The 21204-nt window shown below is 37.2% G+C and overlaps 1 protein-coding gene across 9 annotated transcripts in view; it reads right to left on the bottom strand.

Annotated features, from left to right (window-relative positions):
• The window catches only part of SLC39A12 (solute carrier family 39 member 12), a 73544-nt gene that overhangs the window by 32702 nt on the left and 19638 nt on the right, over positions 1–21204 (bottom strand). For 8 of the 9 annotated variants that reach the window (XM_082452847.1, XM_082452843.1, XM_082452842.1 and 5 more), the window contains 4 exons: positions 16147–16319; positions 11910–12081; positions 8079–8251; positions 5237–5389 (listed from right to left, as the gene is read on the bottom strand). In XM_082452847.1, the coding sequence (XP_082308973.1) occupies positions 5237–5389; positions 8079–8251; positions 11910–12081; positions 16147–16319 (671 nt within the window). Of the gene's footprint in view, positions 1–2201; positions 2313–5236; positions 5390–8078; positions 8252–11909; positions 12082–16146; positions 16320–21204 lie in introns of all 9 variants that reach the window. The other variant, XM_082452850.1, reaches the window with a different exon arrangement.

The raw sequence follows: 21204 nt of genomic DNA, 5'->3' as shown, positions 1-21204 counted from the left end.
AGCACTCTTATGTAGCTCAGAGTCTTCCATAGAGAGCTAGAGGCTACTTAGATAGTCTGTAATTCATTATTAAATTATGGAAGCCTTTATGAAACCCAAAAGCCGTAGGAAAAAAAAATGATTCTTGATCCTTGACCTCAGTTGGCCCTGCTCCTGTACAGTAGACTGTGGATCTAGAATTCTCTTCTGATCTTTAAGTAGATTGTGGAGAAGAAACCATTGCAAACCCAACACTTCATTTCATTCATCGTAGCATAAGATGCTGTTTCTGTTGCGTTTCCAGTTAGGAAAAAAACAAAAACAAAAAAAACCTTGCTGACTAAGAAAGGAGATCAACAAACTTACAAAAGAATACAATTTTAAAAGATTTTTCATCCTTTCACATGACAGGAAGGTGAGATTTTGGAATTGACTTCTACAAGTTGAGATGATATGATTTTATTTCAGAGACTGACTCATGGTTCAATTTCAGAAAAGACACTTTCCCTCCCTAGGCCTAAGATTCTTGTTCTATTGTGTGAAAAGAATACTTCTTATCTGTCTATGGAACATGTCATTTTAGAAGCATATTCCTATCACCCAAAATTGTGGAAACTTTGAGACAAATTTAATGTGAGACATAAGCATCTTTTTTTTAATGTAAACAGAGAAAGTAAACTTAACATTCACATGTTAGAATAACAGCAGTTATTCAAAAGATGTAACGATAGGCTATTTTTGGAGAAGGATGGCTGAGAAGGTAGGATCTGAAGGATACAGGATTAGAAGAGGTAGACAGGCCTCTTGCCTGAAATTGGTGGATCTAGAAACAAAAGAAAAATGTGGGGTTTTTAAAAATTACGTTATATCAAAAGCCTGATTAAGATCAAAAGACTATTAAAAGACAGGAGTTCAGATATTTATTCCAGGATTTTTTTTTTCCCAAAAAGCTATATATTGTCACAGTATGTAAAGGAATTTAGAGGCAAATATCTAAAACTCCTTTGATGACTGGAAAGATTTGTGAGTTCCTCTTCCTTAAAAAATTTCCTTAAAAAACAGGGAATTCAAAATGTATATCTCAGAAATAACAAAAAAAAAAACAAAAACAAAAACAAAACAGGAAATTGGACCCATCAAACAATCCTAAAAGTTCATATTATTTCTATTTCTCTTTAGGTTGATCTTGCAGCTTAAATAACAAAAGAAATGGTGAGTATATTATTAGTGAGCTAGAGAAGTCAAATCGTTCTAAACTCATTGAATTAGCATCCGAGATGTGTTTACATCTTGGGGCTCTGGACCCTTCATTCACACAGAAGAAATGAGGTCAGCATTAAAGTGATTTAAAAACTAATCTCAGCCTGGAGTTATCTTCTTTCAAACCACATGTGATGTATCTAAACAATAAACACAATAAGGTTTTTGTAAAGGAATATTTTTTGTTCACATCCCTGAGTTAGCTCTAGCTCTGCAATCTACTGCCAGACTTGTATTTTGCCAGGTTAATGTGTCAGGAATAGCTTACTTCTCTCTACTCAGGAATCTACTCTTGAACTGTAACCCCCTCCCCCAAGGCCATGGTTATAGGAGGCACGTTTTCTAACTATGTTATATATTTTCATATTTTTCCGGTCCCTTTATTTATGACTTTAAGAATTAAAATGGGAATATTGTTTTGAACCTGATTGGAGGTTGTGTTTTGAGAATTCACACAGAAGATTTTTGTTGTGGAAAACTCAGTGTAACAGAAGGCACTTACTATGAGACATCTCCTTGGACAGAATCACTCTCTCCTACATTACGAAATGAACCCTCCACTCTTAGGTCCTCTAACTAATTCCTTGCTCAACATTTATTTGGCCTCACCTAGTCATGACTAAGGATTTCTCAGACTGGAGAAACCTCAAGGTCGGCTGGTTTATGAAAACTTGTAAACAGAGTGATTAAGGATATGTTTATTATGTCAATCTGATCCACATGTGTTTCAAAGAGGTGCAGAGAGCAGTGACTTGAATCTGTGGAAAATGCATTTTACCCTTGAAAACAGCCTTCAGGTGTTTGGCAAAGTTTTCCAAATAGGATTTATCATGATCAAGAACAGGCAAATCAGGAGTGGATTCTATTAATACTTATCTAGCCTACTGATTCTCATCTATTTATCAAGGAATAAAGGAAAGAAGGTAATCAAATCAGTAGAATACTTCAGGTCAGTAACCTACCAACTGGATAGTTGAAGCAGATTTGCCTCTGCCTGACTGGTCACTTGATTCAGTGTTGAATGCAAGATGACGGGAATGTCCCATATGCCCATTAACCAGTGACATGCCCTGCTGGATGAGGATGGTTTAAAATTAGTGCTGAAGCCAGAAGAACACAGGTGTAGCCTTTGTCAGTACCACAGTTCTATTTAACATTTTGCTTATTGGCCAAAGGGGTGGATGAGGGTACTGGGAGAATTTCATCAGGATAAATACTTGCTAAAATGAATGTTTTAGGGCATAGGACTGCCCTAAAACATCATGCATAGTCTAAATGCTTTAAGAATGCAACCTCAAATTTGGGGTTAGCAGATGCAAACTAATATATATAGTGTGCATAAACAACAAGGTCCTACTGTATAGCACAGGGAACTATATTCAATATCCTGGGATAAACCATAACGGGAAAGAATATGAAAAAGAATACATGTATGTATAACTGAGTCACTTTGCTGTACAGCAGAAATTAATACAACATTGTAAATCAATTATTCTTCAATAAAAAAAAAGAATGCAACCTCAAAAATTCTAGTCATGATTTACAAAGGCATGAACGGTGGTAATTTTATATTGTCTATTAAATTGTGAGTTCTTTCTGATGGAGATACCAAAAGGATGATCATCAAAACTGTATTGTACCCTATAACTACTAAATGAATATCTCCAGAAAGATATTCACCAATTAAAGTACTTGTAGCTTCTAAAGTATTCACATTCCTTTTCTTTTACACAATATCATGAATCTTAAAATTATGTTCTTAAAACTCATTTTAAGTTCCCTGACAAGTCCAAGGACCATCTGAAAAAAATATAATTTTTGAATGTTCAGAATTTATTTCACTCATTTCCATCTGGTTACATTTCTAATTATTATGCATAAGTTGATATGTTGGCTTTCTGAATTAGTTTTTCCAGTCCATGAATGCTAGTCTATTGTGTATAAATGGGGATCTTATTATTGTCTTTAATGCTTAGTTAGATTAGAACTCCTTTTGTGGAGGTTAAGTTCCTAAATTTTTAGAGAAAGTGGGATTCCTAAGTTTTTAAGAAAGCGTTGGGATTGAAACTGGCATTCCTAATTCCTGAATTACTATAGTACCCTAGCTTGGGCCCCAGGCCAAAGGACAGCCCTGATTCATTAAAACAGAAAAAATGTCTACAGATTTTTGTTTAAAATCTATCTACTGTGAAAAGTTTCAAATATACAAAAAAGCTAAACGAACTGTGATGTCAACACTCAGATATTCACTCCCTAGATCCTACCATTGACATTTTATTCCACCTAGTTTATCACCCATCTATCTACCATCCTTCTATCCATCCATAAACCACCTTATTTTTGATGCATGAAATAGAATTTTTGAATAAATTTAGGGAGGATAATAAACAACAAGTGCTGATATTTTAAAAGATAGTAGTCTTTTAAAAGACTTTTAAAAGATAGTATACCAAAAAGTTCATTGCAGCTCTATTTACAATAGCCAGGACATGGAAGCAACCTAAATGCCCATCGACAGATGAATGGATAAAGATGTGGTACATATATAAAATGGAATATTACTCAGCCATAAAAAGAAACGAAATTGAGTTATTTGTAGTGAGGTGGATGGACCTAGAGTCTGTCATACAGAGTGAAGTAAGTCAGAAAGAGAAACACAAATACCATATGCTAACACATATAAATGGAATCTAAAAAAAAAAATGGTCATGAAGAACCTAGGGGCAAGACAGGAATAAAGACACAGACCTACTACAGAATGGACTTGAGGACACAGGGAGGGGGAAGGGTAAGGTGGGACAAAGTGAGAGAGTGGCATGGACATATATACACTACCAAATGTAAAATAGATAGCTAGTGGGAAGCAGCCGCATAGCACAGGGAGATGAGCTCGGTGCTTTGTGACCACCACCTAGAGGGGTGGGATAGGGAAGGTGGGAGGGAGGGAGACGCAAGAGGGAGGGGATATGGGGATATAGGTATATGTATAGCTGATTCACTTTGTTATAAAGCAGAAACTAACACACCATTGTAAAGCAATTATACTCCAATAAAGATGTTTAAAAAAATATATCAATAGCATCAGTTACTCAAGGAAAATGACTATAACATATATTGCTTCTGCTTATACCTACAATACCTAATTAATAGAAATTAATAAAGACTTGTTTTCTGACTAAAAAAAAAAAAAAAACAGATAGTAGTGTTTGCCCTGAGTACAAGCATTTTATAGTATGTGAATGGGAAGAAAGTCAGGGAATAAGTAGAAAACCATGAAGACTGCAGAATCCCAGGACTTTGTAGGGAAAGTTTACTTTAGTCTCCTGGAGTTTTGTTTTGTTTTGTTTTGTTTTACAAGCATTTATGTTTTTAACTATCCCACAAAACTGTTCATCTATTTTCTTATAGGGTAATATATAAGAGCAAAAAGAAACAAAATCTAAAAATAAGCCACACTGCCTTTTACATTTCATCATGTATGTAGAAATTGATCAAATGCAGGCACAATGAAAGCAATTATTCAAGCTGAAAAAAAGATGTGCTGGAATTCCCACTCCTGAGCTTCTTGTTTGTATAATTTTAAATGTCCTTAAGATAGAAAACGATGCATAATTTTTGGAATTTTCAAAGTTTTTGTTTGCTTGGTAATTTGTTGTGGGTTAAGAAAGATACCCAAAACACAGATTGGTAGCTAAGCCTTTAAATCCCTTCATTCTCAGACATGAAATATTCGCCTGTTTCTAAACTAGCCAGGGAGGTCAAATAGGAGGTTGTAATAAGTATAGTAATGGTCCAGCAACAGATGTTCGAAAAATTAATAATCATGCTTATAGGGAAGCGCTCAGTCAGAATAATCTGTGTGTCCTAGAAATAAGAGTCCCATCCCTTAAATAGACAACCTCATGAAGATGTTCATTACTTTTGAACAAGTATTTCTGAAATAAAAGACAAATATCATGAAGCCCTAACATAAAAGATAAACAAAATTTAAAAATACCTCGGCACTTGGTGATACAAGAAGAATAAAACATTTTTCTATTAAGAAGAATCCATGGATGCCTCCAATTAATCCCAACAGTTTCCAAATATGGCCCTTGTTTTCATGGAAATGTCCAAACTCTGAGGCTTCCTGCTTATGTAAACCAAGAACCTAAAAAGAAAAGAGATGGAAAGAAATAACTTTTGATGACTTAAATATTATTTAGTAGGTGCACTGTTGAAAATATATTCAATTTCCATTCTGGGGAACCCCATGACAACACCTGAATTCATTCAAAGCCCAGCTTGCTTTTAGATGTATGAATACTTCCACTATATGATTTAATCAGGGCCAAATAAGATGTGAAAAAAGAAAGGAGAACTTTGAAAAGCTTCTGCTAATGAGTAGACTAAAGCCTAAGCTTATTTCAGCAAGTGGCCTAAATTTTCATACATTCTCAGTCCTTTAGCTGAATTTTTTTCCAGTTCAATCCATCCCAATTTGCACAGCAATGCTTTACAACGAATCAATGTTTTTTATATCCAGAGCAAATATAAAGATACATTTCATCCAGGGTTTATTCTCCCCATGCCCCATAGCAATTAAAGAAAACTTTTAATAAATGTTCAAATAAGTAAGAAATCCACCTGAAGGACTTTTTCCATCGAGTGCATCCTGTATGCCCAGCAATACTGTCAGCTCTCTGGGACACAAAACGATTCTAGAAAAGCATTAGGAATTTTCCTCTAGTTGACTCATCCCACTGGTTGTCTCATCCATTTGTTGACCTCATGATTTCTTGTGAGCTAGTAAATCATAATGTACCACATTCCCTCCCCAGGAGAAGACAGTTTGAGAAATAGCTCCGTGGTTTCCATATTTAGGATATTACTAACCATTACATTTAGAAAAGAAAAAAATTATATGTGTATATGCTCATATAAACAGTGTATAGATATTTACGTACGTATGCATATACATATTGATACATATGTATACACGTGTGAGTATATGTATAGATCCCCATATACACATTGAGTGTATGGACATAACTAAAGACATGTACACATTAGTCCACTTCTTCTTTTGGTAAAGACTTAAAAGGACAGCCAGCTAATATTTGGAATTACCATTACGTCACAAAACAGAGGATGTTGTCGTGTCAGAAAAGAAAACAGAGGAAAACCTCACGATTTCAGAATAAAATGTAGATCTTCAAGTTGAATCAATGTAGCTAGTTAAAAGAGGAAATCGTGACAGTGGGATTTTTCTCATTTCCGTGCAGACCTTTAAACACTTGCCTTGGATCACGTTCAGGAACCACTGATTTTTCTAGCATTCCACCCCACCTGTACGGCATCTATCTTCCTCTTCCCATAACTTATGTCCTCCTCTCTTTCCTCAAGTAAAGCAACTGCCTTCTAAGTGAAACCCAGCTAAGTTCCCCTCTGTAATATGTCTCTGTAGGGCCGGTGGACAGTCCCACTCCCCCCAACGTCCACCCCTGCTGCCTTGGGCTGTGTACTCTCCCGCTCGGGGAGACCCAGGCAGCCTTAAGATCCTGTTGCTATTTCCCAGGATCCTGGGCAATGAACAGCTCTGCAGCCACTGCAGTGACCTAGAAACAGGCTTCGGTCACCGCCTCAAGCCAGTAAGCCCTGAAATATTTCCAGAAAATTAGATTATAAGGGAAATTAAAACTAATAATGGTTTGTTTCATTTCTCCAATGCTCACTTTGCAATTTTCAGAACATGTAATAATTTTTGAGCCTCTAAGCAACAAGAGGGACCCTGCAGGAAATTGCCAGAGGCTTGTGGAAAATTTTAGCATCTCAGACTTTGTGAGAGGTGGGGGAAATCATTTGCTCATCATTATCTACCATAAGAGATTTCAAGAAGGGATACATAACCTCATCTGAAGACCCGCCTCCCTGAACTCTTTTGCATCTCTGGTCCTAATCCTTTCATCTCTGACAAATAAAGAGCCTCCGAAGACTTCAGCAAAGAGCCAGCTTCCTGGAGATTGCATGTTTCTTAAAGGAAATCTAGATGCTAATAGTTGGGCAAGAAAGAGAAATTCATTTTGATGGTTCAAACGAAGAGAGGTTAATGGTGGTGCTATGACAGAGGTGTGGGCAGCTGTCAAGGGTATGAACGAGGGATAATGAGACACCCGGAAACTGGCAACCCCAGGGAACCATTATCACTCTTAGGGCTGAAAGGGCAAAGGGCAAAGGTTGGAAATAACTGAAGCTCAATTACTGAAGCTCAGTGGGAGATGAAGTTAGGGAGGAGGTCTCCTGCAGAAGGTGTATTACTGAGGGTAATCAGCTGCTTCTAGAGCCAGTGCTGGAGGGAGGGAGTGGGGAAGAGATACCCCTGTCACTCTCTCCTCCTGCCCTGGCTTTTCTGTTGTGCACCCACTGGGGGAACTCAAACAACAGTCCAGCCTGCAAGGGAGCTGAGGAGGTGCCATCTTCAGGGGCAGAAAAGACAGCAGAGAAGAGCAGAGCATGGATCTGATGAGGGCTGGGGGCCACCGGAGAAAAACCAGTACATCTTATAGCCCATTCGTTTTTATTTATAGATACGTACACTTCCTGAATTTTTGTTAATAGGAATCCATATCTGATCACATAGTTTTAAATTTCAAAAATAAGAATAACCTGGTGGATCTAATGATTAATCATCTCTTTTCTCCTACCAGGGCTTTGGAGAAATAATACTGATTACCAAGGAAAACACTGGCCACTGTATCTATGCACCCACGCCACTGTGAAATTCTGCATAAACACCTCCAGTGGCGCAAAGTAAAGAGAAATTAGCAACACTCCATCTGAAACGGAAAATAGCCGCTTACCTGAGGAATCAAATGCAGAAGAGCATCCCCAGAAAGTGTCCCAACAGCCAGACCCACAAACAGCTGTAAAATGAGCCTGTAGTTCTCCTCGCAGCAGTGGAAAAGGATCAGGGTCGTCCCAAGCATGGAGCCCAGCGTGAGCAGCGTTACTGCCATGGTGCTGTAGCCGTATTCTGAGCCCAAAAGGAGATTGCAAAACAGTCAGAGCCCCTGTGAGGGCCTCTGCCAGCGAACATGCTAGAAGAACCCAGCCTATACTATAACCGATAGGGATACAAAATCGTTTTGTGAGTGCTATATTGGGTAAAAGGTTTCAAGGCTTTAATTTGCAAGGAAAAGAAAGAAAAGACTTTCTCCAAATTACTCGGTTGCTTTGAAGTTATCCTGACTACCCCTTATGAAAAAAATCTCCATAGCAAGCACTATCCCAATTTGGGATAGGATTACCTCCTACTCCCAAAGAAAATAATTTCTCTCACTTTAAACTACAACCTCCATTGACAGACACTGGTAATATTTGTCATTTCATTTCATTGAAACATTTCGAAGGCAAGGAAGCAATGTTACAGAAGGAGCATATAGTTTGGGCCATTGTAGATCAATATTTGTGGACAAAATGAGTACTTTCTTACAAAAATTCTCAAAATTATTTGTAATGTCAGAAGTGTTTATTATTCTCAGTGACTAAAACGAGCAATTGTATTGGTAAAAACTGATCAATCAATGTGTAATGGATGACAATATAAATTTGGACAGCCTACCTTTTGGATTATTGCAGTAAGTTTTTATAACCCCTAAAATTTATTCTGTATTTCTAAGCTTCTAGATTTTTTAAATGTTCAGAAAGTGCAATTTTTTTACAATTATTCAAACAGAAACAAATATGTAGGAGGGGAGAAGAAATAAAAGGGTAAAGGAAGAAAGGAAAGAGAAAGATTAAGAGAAAGAAATGGCTTTCAGAGTCAAGTATATATGATTTGGGGATAAAGAGTATTCACACACCATTTTCCTTTGGTTGCAGATATTCAGAGCGAATACTCTTTCAACTTAGAAGTTACTAATGTCAGGCCAAATGGTTTGTAAACAATGAAGGTAGGTAATTACAAAATTAAAGTATCATTTCCTTTCGTGACCACAGATCGATAAAAAATCAAACAATTTCAGCTATCATACTATTGCACTTAAAGCCCATTGTGGATTTTAAGAAATTACCATCTTAAAATGTGTTATAATTGAAGATGTTGCATTCTCATCATTCTTATACTTTTCTGGGACATTCGTTCTCCACAGTAGGTCATGTGAATGACACTAGCTGGTAAGATGACAATAGGCTTGTGATGTGAAGAGGACCCTTATCGAATTATAAGCTCTAAATTATACAGAGATCGAACATTAAAATAAAGTTGATAGTGTACTCAGAGGAGGCAAAAAACTTTCACACTTTGATTTTTCCCACTCTCACCGCTACTCCTTTGCTGCTAGGGAAATCTATAAAACGGCTGTTGTTCAACAGATACAGAGTTTCAGTTTTGCAAGATGAGACATTTCTAGTGGAATGATCATACACCTGCCTAGAGGTTTTATTTTGCTCTAATTTAATACCTATGTTGTTAAAAAATCCCTAGAGATATTTAACCAAGTTTCACATCCCATTCTTCCACAAATAGACTCTCAGTGGGAAAGTGATTCTTCTTGACTAACAGATAAATTAAAGACATTTGAAGTTTAACATGAGCACCTGGGTGCCTAATAAAGTTCAAAGTTGCCACATTTTTATGGTGGCTACAAAAGATCAGGAAATGTCAGGAACTCAACAAGGACAAATTAGGGGCTGACATTTCCCAGGCAAAAGGCAAAGTTTCAAGTTCTTCAATTCTTCTACTTTCTCCATTGTCCTGAGGACAGCTACAGTGTGGTTTTGGAAGAGAAAGGATGTCATTCCTTGGGAGCTTGTAAATCTTCCTAGGTCTCCTGTGAGTCAGTTTTACCCGCTCTTGTGTGGCAAGAACAGTCTGAAAACCACAAAATCTCTGACTTTCGTGGCCACCAGACTCGGCTGACTTACTCTAGTTCCCTACAGAGTGTCAGGGCATCTTGATTGGAGTCAGATTTGATATAAATCTTTCCCATCCTTACAACAGAACTGGACCTACCAACTAAATTCTTAACCAATCCTGAGCAGCTCCTTTGAACAGGTCTGAAACGATTTCTACACGGCCATGGCATTCTTTCCTGGAAATTCAGTTGAAGGTGGTGCTTAGGGGTTGAGTTTCAGCGTACCGAACACTGTGTTCTTAATAACGTCTCCCTGTGTCTTCCCCCTCTTTAACATTTTACATTCCTTTAATTTCAAAAGGCCAACAACACAAACCTTTCTGCTTAGTTATATGATGCAACATTTTAAATTGAGGACGGTGGTGTTTTTCTAGGTTCTTTAGTGAGTATGACTTGTTTGGATTTTTCTCAGGAAGACTATTTCCTAGAAGGGTCTAGAAGTTCATTAAAAAGGGAATTAAGCCTTTTTTCATGGATCTTCAGTCCAAAACCCTGTTCCCAATTGGCCTGTATAACCAGACCCCGTGCCAGGGAGGTATCTGGTTATACAGATCCATTTGTGAGCCATCACTGACCACAAGGTATTGAATTATTTAGCTGCTCACTTTGAATGAAGCTTTTTTTCCTCTCAGTGAACGTGGAGTCTTAGATATATAGGCCTGGCATGTTTTTGTTCACAATCTTCAAATGAATCACTCGATGTAGAATCCATTATGAGTTAGAAATAAGTAACTGAACAATTCTGCTATGATGGGCATTGCAGACTACCTCAAAGAGAAAGAAAAGCAGTTCTGAAAACTATGTAAGGCCCTCAGATCAATGGCAATATTTTAAATATAGTTAAATGTCATATTTTTACTATCCATCATAGATGTTCTTAGGCCACCACTTTTTTTCTCTTTTTCTTTTTGCCTTTTAAATGGCAGGTGCTTTGAATTTACAGAATGCATTTTTGTATGCATTAGCCCATTGGAACTTCACTGGCATACTGTGAAGTCTTAACAGCAGTGCTCACCTACTGCAGTGATGTTATGGGTCACAGGTGAGTGTAAATACTGATCCTTTCACTTCCTGACACTGCCAACCACAACCCGGAGGCTGGTACCTCCTTGCACTGGTCACCTCCATCCCAGAACAGACTCTTTGGTTTACCCCAATGTGCCTCCATTTTTACTGTGTGCCATAATGTGGAAATGGATAGGAAGCCCTGTAATATCACTGCTTCCCACTGTGCAGAGAAAGAGACGGGCTTGGGATATAAAGAGATTGCTGAAGATATATGATATATGCCAACAGAGTTGGCTGGGGAAAGAAGGCATGACTCAGCTCTGCCTTTCTGACCCCAACACTGATGTTCTTTCTCATATAACATGCCACATCTCAACTATGGACTTCGAAGCTGGTCCATGCTTGAGTCAAATACAGGGGACAAACTTGATTTATATAAGTTATACACAAAATATAAAATATTCGTTGAAAGGCAGTATAGCATAGGTGGTTAAAAACAGCCTGTCTGGGTTTGAATCCCAGCTCTATCACTTACCAGCTGTGTGTCCGCGGGCAAGTCACTTAACTTCTATGTGCTTCAGTTTCCTCATCTCTAAAGTGAGGATAATAATAATAATTTCTAGCTGGTAGCACCGTGTGAGGACTCAATGAGCTGATCAATGTAAAATGCTTAGAGCGGTGCCCGGTATATGGTACGTATCCTTCACTCACCGTCATCATTGCATACACTGTGTGCATTAGCTTTCCGAGTGAAGAACCAGCACTTACTCTCCGGAGTGGGGGGTGGCAGCTTTGCTTGCTGGTCCCGGGGCAGCTGGCAAGAGCAGCTCAGTAATTGCTGGATGATTCCCGGACTCATTTGCTTAAAGTCCTTCTTAGAGATGGCTGAAAGCTTGTTCTGTAGAAATATCTCCACCAATTGTCCAGCAGAGAAGCAAGTCTGTAGGAGGAAGAACATACACTGCTACCGTCCTCAGCACTGAACCAAATTCCCCATCGACTACCATTCTTGAGGAGTCAGAACCAAGTGGAAGGGTTCAAGTCAACCCTTCCACCCGAAGCCATTACTATGTGTGTCTCCCTGAAGCCTTTTGTCCATAAATGATTCCCCAGGATTATCTTTCATCTCTGATTAAAGCAGCTGTATCTCACTTTCAATCTGAGTATTCTATAGTAGGAGTTTTGCACACTTTTTTCTTTCCTGAAGAGATGCACCGTGTTTTACAATGTGTTGGATAGTGTTCTAACCAGCAGCCTGAGGAAACCTTGAGGGCGGATGGCTTTGTGTTAGTAACAGAGCTAAAACTTCACAGGATAAACAGGAGCTCTGAGGTATGAGGTCATCGTCTTTAAAATTCTCTGATGTAGTAAGCCTTTGTAGGCAACATGCATTTTCAAAAGCAATAAAAGTAAAGGTAATATTTTAAAAAGGGAATGCTGTATCAACTCGCTGGTGTGTAAACACTGAGCGATATGGCTACCCCTGTCCCTTGACAGCCTTCCACCACAAAAACAACCGAAATCACTGCTATTGCCTACTGACTTCACTAATTTTTATCTAGATCTTTGTGATTTTTTTCATATTGTGTAGGGATATTTATGAGATAAGAAGTAGAAGCAAGCAACAAATGAAACGGGTCTCTAAAAATTGCCTCAAAGCATCTGTCCATTTCAGAAGTGTTAAGGGCTGACATTTTGTGCATCAAAAATTACACTGAAAAGTTTTCATATGTGGATGAGAAGGGTGTATAGTTTCACTAGCACAAATGGGTGTCTTCTATTGAAATAAGACCTCAATGCAAGATCAGTGCGCTCTTTAGTTACAGTAAGGTATCTTTAAAAAAGTCAGTGATGTATACAAGGACTGTCTGATCTGACATGCTGTAGAAAGTAGGGATTTTAAACAAAGGCACATGGCTAATGAGAAAATAATGATGACACATTTGCTGGTTTCTCCCACACAAGAAATCCTTTGGGATGATTCCAAGGGTTAAAGAGCTTTATCTTGATTGGGAGATGTTTGGCTGCATGGAAAAGAACCTACTCAAACAAACAGACAGCAAGAGGAGGATGCAAGAAGCTTACAGAGGATGTCTGAGATGGGAAGGACAGACACATTTCAAGAGGAACTGAACCGGAAGCTGGAAAATTAGAACCAATGACTTTTCTCTGTCTTTTTGGGGCTTAGTATTTTCTTATTTCTGTTTCCCTCTGCAGACATCTACTTCCTTCCGAAGTCTGGTCTTCTCTCTTTAATAAACACATGGCCATATAAGCCCTGACCCTAAAGTGACCTTTCCATCCAAGAACCCAAGACTGGATTGAGTCTGCAAATCCTGACAGATCTGATTGGTTCAGCAAAGCTATAGATGGGTTTTCTTGGTCAAATACCCATTTGATTCCTTCAATTTTGCCCCCGAGATAGGAGGTGGGACCATGCTCTTCAAACATGGCTGCTGGACCCAGCACTGTGGGTGAGAAAGCCATTTCTCAGAAGGGGATTGGGCAAGAACTCCAAAAGTTTTCTACTACAAGAAGCAGCAGCAGAAAGCTAAACTTGTGATCTTTTTCCCTTTATCAAAATAATTTACACCAAAGACAATAGTCTCTTTTGCTTCATTTATTAATCATGGAATAGAATTACTTCATCATTAAAAATACTGGCAACAATAAAGGGAAACTAACAACAAACTTCTGATAATGAATCCTTCCTAATAGACATTCTCATTGAAAAATGCCTGCCTGGGAAGTAAGAGAGTGGAAAATAAACATGAAAAGAATGCCATGCATCTTCCTGCAGTTCATTGTCAAGGAATTGAATAGTTTCTAGTTTTAGAATACCTTCTCATAGAGTAAGGTTATTCTATTATAAGCTTCTATGCCCTTGATATTTACTTGCTGTTCCTGTATTATTTAGGTTATTGTTGCATTAAATTTCTTCTGAAATCACTAACACAAATGTCCTTAAAGGGGATTCATTACATCCTATAAAATTTTGGTAGACAAAATGTTCTTAATGAAGAAGAAAATAGAATGGAAATTTAGATTATCCAGTCCCTAACCTTTGAAATAGCTTTATTCCTTCACATAAAACTTCAACATACTTGTACACTTGTGTTGAAATCATCAGATTTCTGTGGAAACTTTACAAACACATTCTGAAGTGTTGCTTCTTGAACTTTAGTTTTGAGAATCCCTTGGAGGGCTTGTTAAAAGACTGGGCGATGAGCTCCACAAATGTAGGGTATAATTCAGTAGATTCTGGGGTGGGACCTGAGAATTTCCATTTCCAACAAGGTCCCAGGTGCAGCCGACACTGCTGGTCCGGGGACAACGCTTTGAGAATCACTGGTCTAAATAATACAGGCAGGATCTCCAGATCTAGCCTCTTACCTTAGGGTCCCCTCAAAAGTCACAAAGAAAGTGACATGTTGGAACAGAGAAGAAGTGAGAAAGAGGTTGTTTTCTTTATCTTGCAGAGTCAGCATAGAAAATGATGATTACTGTTCTTAGAAGATGCACGCCTTAAGTAGGTAACCCCTAAATTTTGAGAAATAACCTTCATTCTTTATGCAAATAGGGTCTCTGTCAGACAAATGGGTTCCCTTCTAAGAGCTGGCCCTGAAGAAATATTTAAAGAGACTTCACAAACAAGGATTAATACAGGCATCAACTCTTGTTACCTTCAGTTGAATACACTAAGTGTGAGTTTGAAAGAATCAGCTTTAATTGATGCCTTTGATATGTGGCCTAATTAATAGAAATTCACTTTTTAAAATATATCGTAGCAAAAATATGTGATAATGCCCAATCATTCATAACTTACAGGAACGGCCTTCACTATTGTTAGGAATATGTAAGGAATTTTGCTCTTTTAAAATACAGATTGTGTTTAATAGCAATACTAACTCATCCAAGATATAAATAACAAAAATAGTTTTATTTCTTTAAATCAACATTTCTCAAACAGCATAGTTGTTCAGAGCACAGAATATGCCATCAGACAAACTATGTATATACCTCAGTTTCTGTGAACTTAAGCAACTACTTATTAGCTCCATGCCTCAATTTCCTAATCTGTAGGATGCAATCATATAACCTAACTTCATACAGCTGTTGTAATAATTACATGAAGAATGCAGGTGAAATTGTGCAGTGTCTAATACATAGTATTAATTTACTCATTAAATGTAAGCCATTATCATGGAATATCAACTTTTCAAGATTTTAAATAATAAGGGCAGGGAAGGTTTCTATGTGTAACAGAGTCTGAAAAATGCTGGATTCAATAAGATTAAAGAATCTTATTTACTAATGGACCTCCCCAGACACATTAATATGCTACAGTGCAATATGCATCTTCAGTATTTCCCAATCAGACTTGACCATAGCACCCCTTTTCAAGAAGTATCTAGGTAGACTAGTGAATGTACTTTGGAACACAACTTTAGGAAATAAGAATATGATCATATTTATAGGCTCATATATCACCTTTTCTCAAAAACCTTCTCAGTGCTACCTACTATACAGATATTTCTCTGTTTCTCACAATCCAAAGTAATCTCTTCATAATCTAATCTAACTTTAACGTGTTCATTCATCATTGTAAGTTTTTATATAATGTCTATATCCTCCCGCTACCCTGTTAGCTCCATAGGAGCCGTGCCTATTTTTGTTCAATTATCTATCCCTGGTGCCCATGATGGTGACTAGCACATAGTAAATGCTCAAAGGTTTGCTGAATTAATTATTCATGCATTCAGTATGGACCCAGCGGAGGAAAGAGTAATATATATCATTCTCCTAAATATCTTGACCTCAAGTTTATGTCTATAGAGACCCACTTGTAAAAAGAAAAAACCCTGCCCACACTGTGGAAATAGAATAATTCTACATTTAAGGAAATCTACATTATCCTTTAACTTTTCAACGACTCTTAGAGAATGTTCACAGCTACTTCCTTTGACAATAGCAAATGATGGTACAAGAGGAATAATGACAATACCTGATCCCAGGAAATTAGACGGTCATCTGATTCTGGGTCCTTGGATACAGATCCATTAGGGTAGGCCCAATCATGGATTGTTAGGTTGTTTTGTTTCCTTTGAAGTTGATGGATTCTATCTTTTCTGATACAGGTATTTTTAGTCCAGAGAGTGTTGAGGAGCTGGTCTAGTTCTAGAAATTTCATACAAAATCTGGTGTCACATAGAATGAAGAGAGGCCAGCTTCAGAATAATCACAATTTCACATGGCCACAGCATAGATATTTACTAAGTAAATTTCTAAGTTCTAATGAAAAGCCAAGGTTTTACTCTGAACAAGAATAGAGAGCATTTAGGGACTTCCCTGGTGGTCCAGTGGTTAAGACTCTGTGCTTCCAATACAAAGGGTACAGGTTCAATCCCTGGTCAGGGAACTAAGATCCCACATGCTGCATGGTATGGCCAAAAAAAAAGAATAAAGAGTATTTATACTTCACATGGTTAATGATTCTCTCACAAGATCTTGAGATCTTAGGGCTGAACCACGATGAAATGAGCAATTCCAAAAATGGAGTGCCTTCTGGTAAGTCAACTAATTCTTTTTCTAGGTGTTCCCTATACAAATGTAAACAAAAGATGAAACTGATTTAATCCTTAGAAAATTTATTCCCTTTAGGCACTATACATCCTTAGTAGATTAACTATAACTTTAATGTAAAGTCAATCTAATCATTTTCCTCTTCAGTGTTTAATGCAGGAGAGAAACAGGAATTGAAAAGCAGCTGAGATTACTGGGACAAATGAGACTTCATTTTCTAATGCTACTGTGGTATGGTTGTCAGTTTACAGACTGCAGTTTAGTTTCCCTTGGTACAGCTGTAGCCTTAAAAAACGATTGACAATTTTCACTGCAAAGTAAGGGAGCTGCTACAGTGGAGGATTACTGGACTGAATGTCAATATTATGACATGGTATGAGTGTGTTTCATGTTTGGTAATTGCAATCATTGTTGCTTTTGTTGTGGTCATCCATGTACAATGCTTGATGCCAGTCTACTTATCTCTTGTAAAAATAAAATACAGTGTGTGTGTGTGGGAAAAAAAAAAAAAACGATTGATACAGAGAACAGTTGAATATTATGGTGAATTTCTTGGGATTTATTTATCTTTCTACTTGTGAAAAAAATACCTCTGGTGTTTTCCTAAATGTTACCGTCAGTAGTAGACTACAAACTAGAATTACTACAATATTTTATTTTAAATGGCCAGTTTCAACAACAACAAAAAAACAAACAAAAAAAGAGAGAGAGAGACCTGCAAAGAAATGCAGAAGTGTGACTCAGAGTCAGGGAAAAAAGCAGTCAATAAATATGTATCCGAGTATCCCAGATGTTGGATTTACCAGGCAAAGACTTCAAAGCAGTCATTATAAGTATGTTCAAGGAACTAAAGAGAATAATATTTGAGAAATTAAAGGAAAGTATGACAATAATAAATTAATAAATCGCAATTTTCAATCAGGAGATCAAAACTATATAAAAGTCTAAATGGAAATTCTGGAGTAGAAGAACAGAATAAATGAAGTGAAGAATTCACTAGAGGAGTGCAACAGCATATTGAGATGGTAGAAGAAAGAATTGCTGAATATGGGGATAAATTAATAGAAATAATCTAATCTGAAGAACAAAGAGAAAAAGAAAGAACAAGTCTCAGAGACCTGTGGGAAACAGCAAATATACTGACCCATGTGTAGTGGCAGTCACTTGGAGAGAAGAAAGAGAAAGAAATAGAAAAAGATATTGGAGAAAATAATGGCTAAAAACTTTCTGAATTTGATGTAAAGCCTTAATCTACAATGTTCAAGAAATTCATCAGAGGGAATTCCCTAGTGGTCCAGTGGCTAGGACTCCATGCTCTCACTGTCAAGATCCCAGGTTGGGGAAATAATATGGGGTGTGGTCAAAAAACAAACAAACAAAACAAAACAAAACAAAAAGAAGCTCATCAGACATCAAGTAGGATAAATATAAAAGATCCAAACCCAGACAAAGTCAAACAGTTGAAAGTCAAAGACAAAGATATATCTTGAAAGCAGTGATGGAAAAATGACTCATCACATACCAGGGAGCATTGATACAATCAATAGCTGACTTCCCATCTGAAATATAGAGGCCAGAAAGTAGTGGAATAAGATGTTCAAAATGCTGAAAGAAAAAACGGTCAATTAAGGATTTAATATCCAGCAAAACAACCCTTCAAAATGAAGGTGAGGAAGCAACCTAGGTGTCCATCGACAGACGAATGGATAAAGATGTGGCACATATATACAATGGAATATTACTCAGCCATAAAAAGAAATTAAATTGAGTTATTTGTAGTGAGGTGGATGGACCTAGAGTCTGTCATACAGAGTGAAGTAAGTCAGAAAGAGAAAAACAAATACCGTATGCTAACACATATATATGGAATTTAAAAAAAAAAAAGGTCCTGAAGAACCTAGGAGCAGGACAGGAATAAAGATGCAGACGTAGAGAATAGACTTGAGGACACGGGGAGGGGGAAGGGTAAGCTGGGATGAAGTGAAAGAGTGGCATGGACATATATACACTACTAAATGTAAAACAGATAGCTAGTGGGAAGCAGCCGCATAGCACAGGGAGATCAGCTCGGTGCTTTGTGACCACCTAGAGGTGTGGGATAGGGAGGGTGGGAGGGAGACACAAGAGGGAGGGGATATGGGGATTTATGTATACATATAGCTGATTTATTTTGTTATACAGCAGAAACTAACGCACCATTGTAAAGCAATTATACTCCAATAAAGATGTTAAAAAAATAATATAAAGAATAAATGAATTTAAAAAATGAAGGTGAAATAAAATTATTCCCAGATAAACAATGAATGGAGAATTCATTGGTAGCAGAACTGTCTTACAAGAAACACTAGATAAAGTTATTTAAGCTGAAAAGAAATGATCTGAATAGTAAGTCAAGTCCACAGGAAGAAATGAAGAGTACTAGAAATGTAAATATGTGGGTTAATATAAAAGACTATAAATATATTTCTTTATCATTGTTCTCTCAACTCAATGAGGAAACAAACTTTTCTTTCAAAGTCTAAAACATGATAAGGGTACAGACCATTCTCAAAATATTTACCATTATATTGGGGTTATTAAGCAATGTAATTAGATGACAAAGAAAAGAGACACACAAATTGAAAAAGAAGAGGCAAAACTGTCTGAAAATGCTAAAAAATTAGGGCAAAATAAAATGAAAGATTTAATCATGGAACAGGTTATAAAATTTATCTAAAAAAAATCACTAACCTTCACATAGATAAAGACCAGTTAGAAGCTGTAATGAAAGAGAGGACCCCAGGTAAGAGAGACAAAAGGAAAATTAAATGCCTAGGTATAAATGTACCAGGAAATGTCTAAAACCTACGTGAGGGAAATAACAAAACACTCCACAAAAGCACACATGTAGATATGCACAAATAGAAATACTATGGGATATAAAAATGTAACATCTTATAAATATCATTTCTAAGTTATTTTATAATTATTTTGCAATTATAATAAAATTATCACAGGGTTGTTTTTTCCCAGAGCTTGACAGTTAGGTGATATTTGTTAGGAAGAGTGAACAAGCCAGGAAGACCCTGAAAAGAAGAGCAATGAAGAAGGCTAGCTCTATCAGAAATTAAAATGTACTATAAAGCCACTATAAGTAAAACAGGACAGTACTGGCACATGGATAGACAAGTGGGCCAATAGAACACAGTGGAAAACAGAAATAGACCTGATTGCATTTATCATTTTATTATATAAAAGCAGCATCTCAAACCAGTGGAGGAAATAATTTCCACTTCATTTTAAATAAAAGGTATACAGAAAACTGCATAGTCATATAGAGAAAATAAACTGGATCTAATCCTCACAACATGCACCAGAATTAATCCTAAATGGATCAGAAATGCAAACATACAAGTACTAGAAGAAAACACGAGTAACTTCTTCTATAACCTGGGAATGTGGGAAACTTTCTCAACTCTAACTCAAAATCCGAAAGCAATAAGAGAAAAGTTTGATTAATTGGTTTATATAAAGATAAAAAATATTTGGAGAAACAATTATCCCAGGTTAGGCAGAAAATGTACAAGATGAACCTGGAATGTTTTATACTGGAGAGCAAGGGAGATATAAAATGTATTAAGGGTTTTGACAAAAGGACTTACAGCCACCTTGAATAAGATTCCACTTGTCAAAGAGGGAACGATCTGAGTACCAAAAGGATAATAATGACAATAGATTGAGAGATAAGAAATCATAATGATATAAAAAGAAAAGCTCATTGTTCCTTGAAGGATGCAAGGAAACTATGTTATTATTTTGTAAAGTGGTAAATTAAAGAATCAAGAGTTTATCCTTACTTTCCTTTAAGAACCTCAATAAAATGAAATTGTGGTGAGGGAAAGATTTTCCACTATAGAATTATTACACTGAAACATGAAGAAGAACTGAGAGAATTAGAAGATCACCACTGTGTAAGCCCCAACACTTGATCAATCTAGGCAATGACCATCAATAGCTTATAACTTCTCAGAAAGAGACAACCAGATGTTATGTGCTGCCGATGGAAGATACCAACAATCAGACTGTAGCCCCAAATAAATAAACAACCTAAAGCTAATCAAACCTCTACGTATAAAAATCAATATACATGAAACACGGTGCATAGAAACACATGTAAGGGACTTCCCTGGTGGCGCAGTGGTTAAGAATCTGCCTGCCAATGCAGGGGACAAGGGTTCGTGCCCTGGTCCGGGAAGATCCCACATGCCATGGAGCAACTAAGCCCGTGTGCCACGACTACTGAGCCTGCGCTCTAGAGACCACGAGCCACAACTACTGAGCCCATGCGCCACAACTACTGAAGCCCGCGTGCCTAGAGTCCATGCTCCTCAACAAGAGAAGCCACCAAAATGAGAAGCCCGTGCACAGCAACGAAGACCCAGGGCAGCCAAAAATAAATAAATTAATTAATTAAAAAAAAAAGAAACACATGTAAAATGAG

This window comes from Balaenoptera physalus, assembly GCF_965194825.1.
Source record: "Balaenoptera physalus genome assembly, chromosome: 2".
NCBI lineage: Eukaryota > Metazoa > Chordata > Mammalia > Artiodactyla > Balaenopteridae > Balaenoptera > Balaenoptera physalus.
The sequence above is the reverse complement of the archived record's forward strand: the minus strand, read 5'-3'. Positions and strand labels throughout refer to the sequence as shown.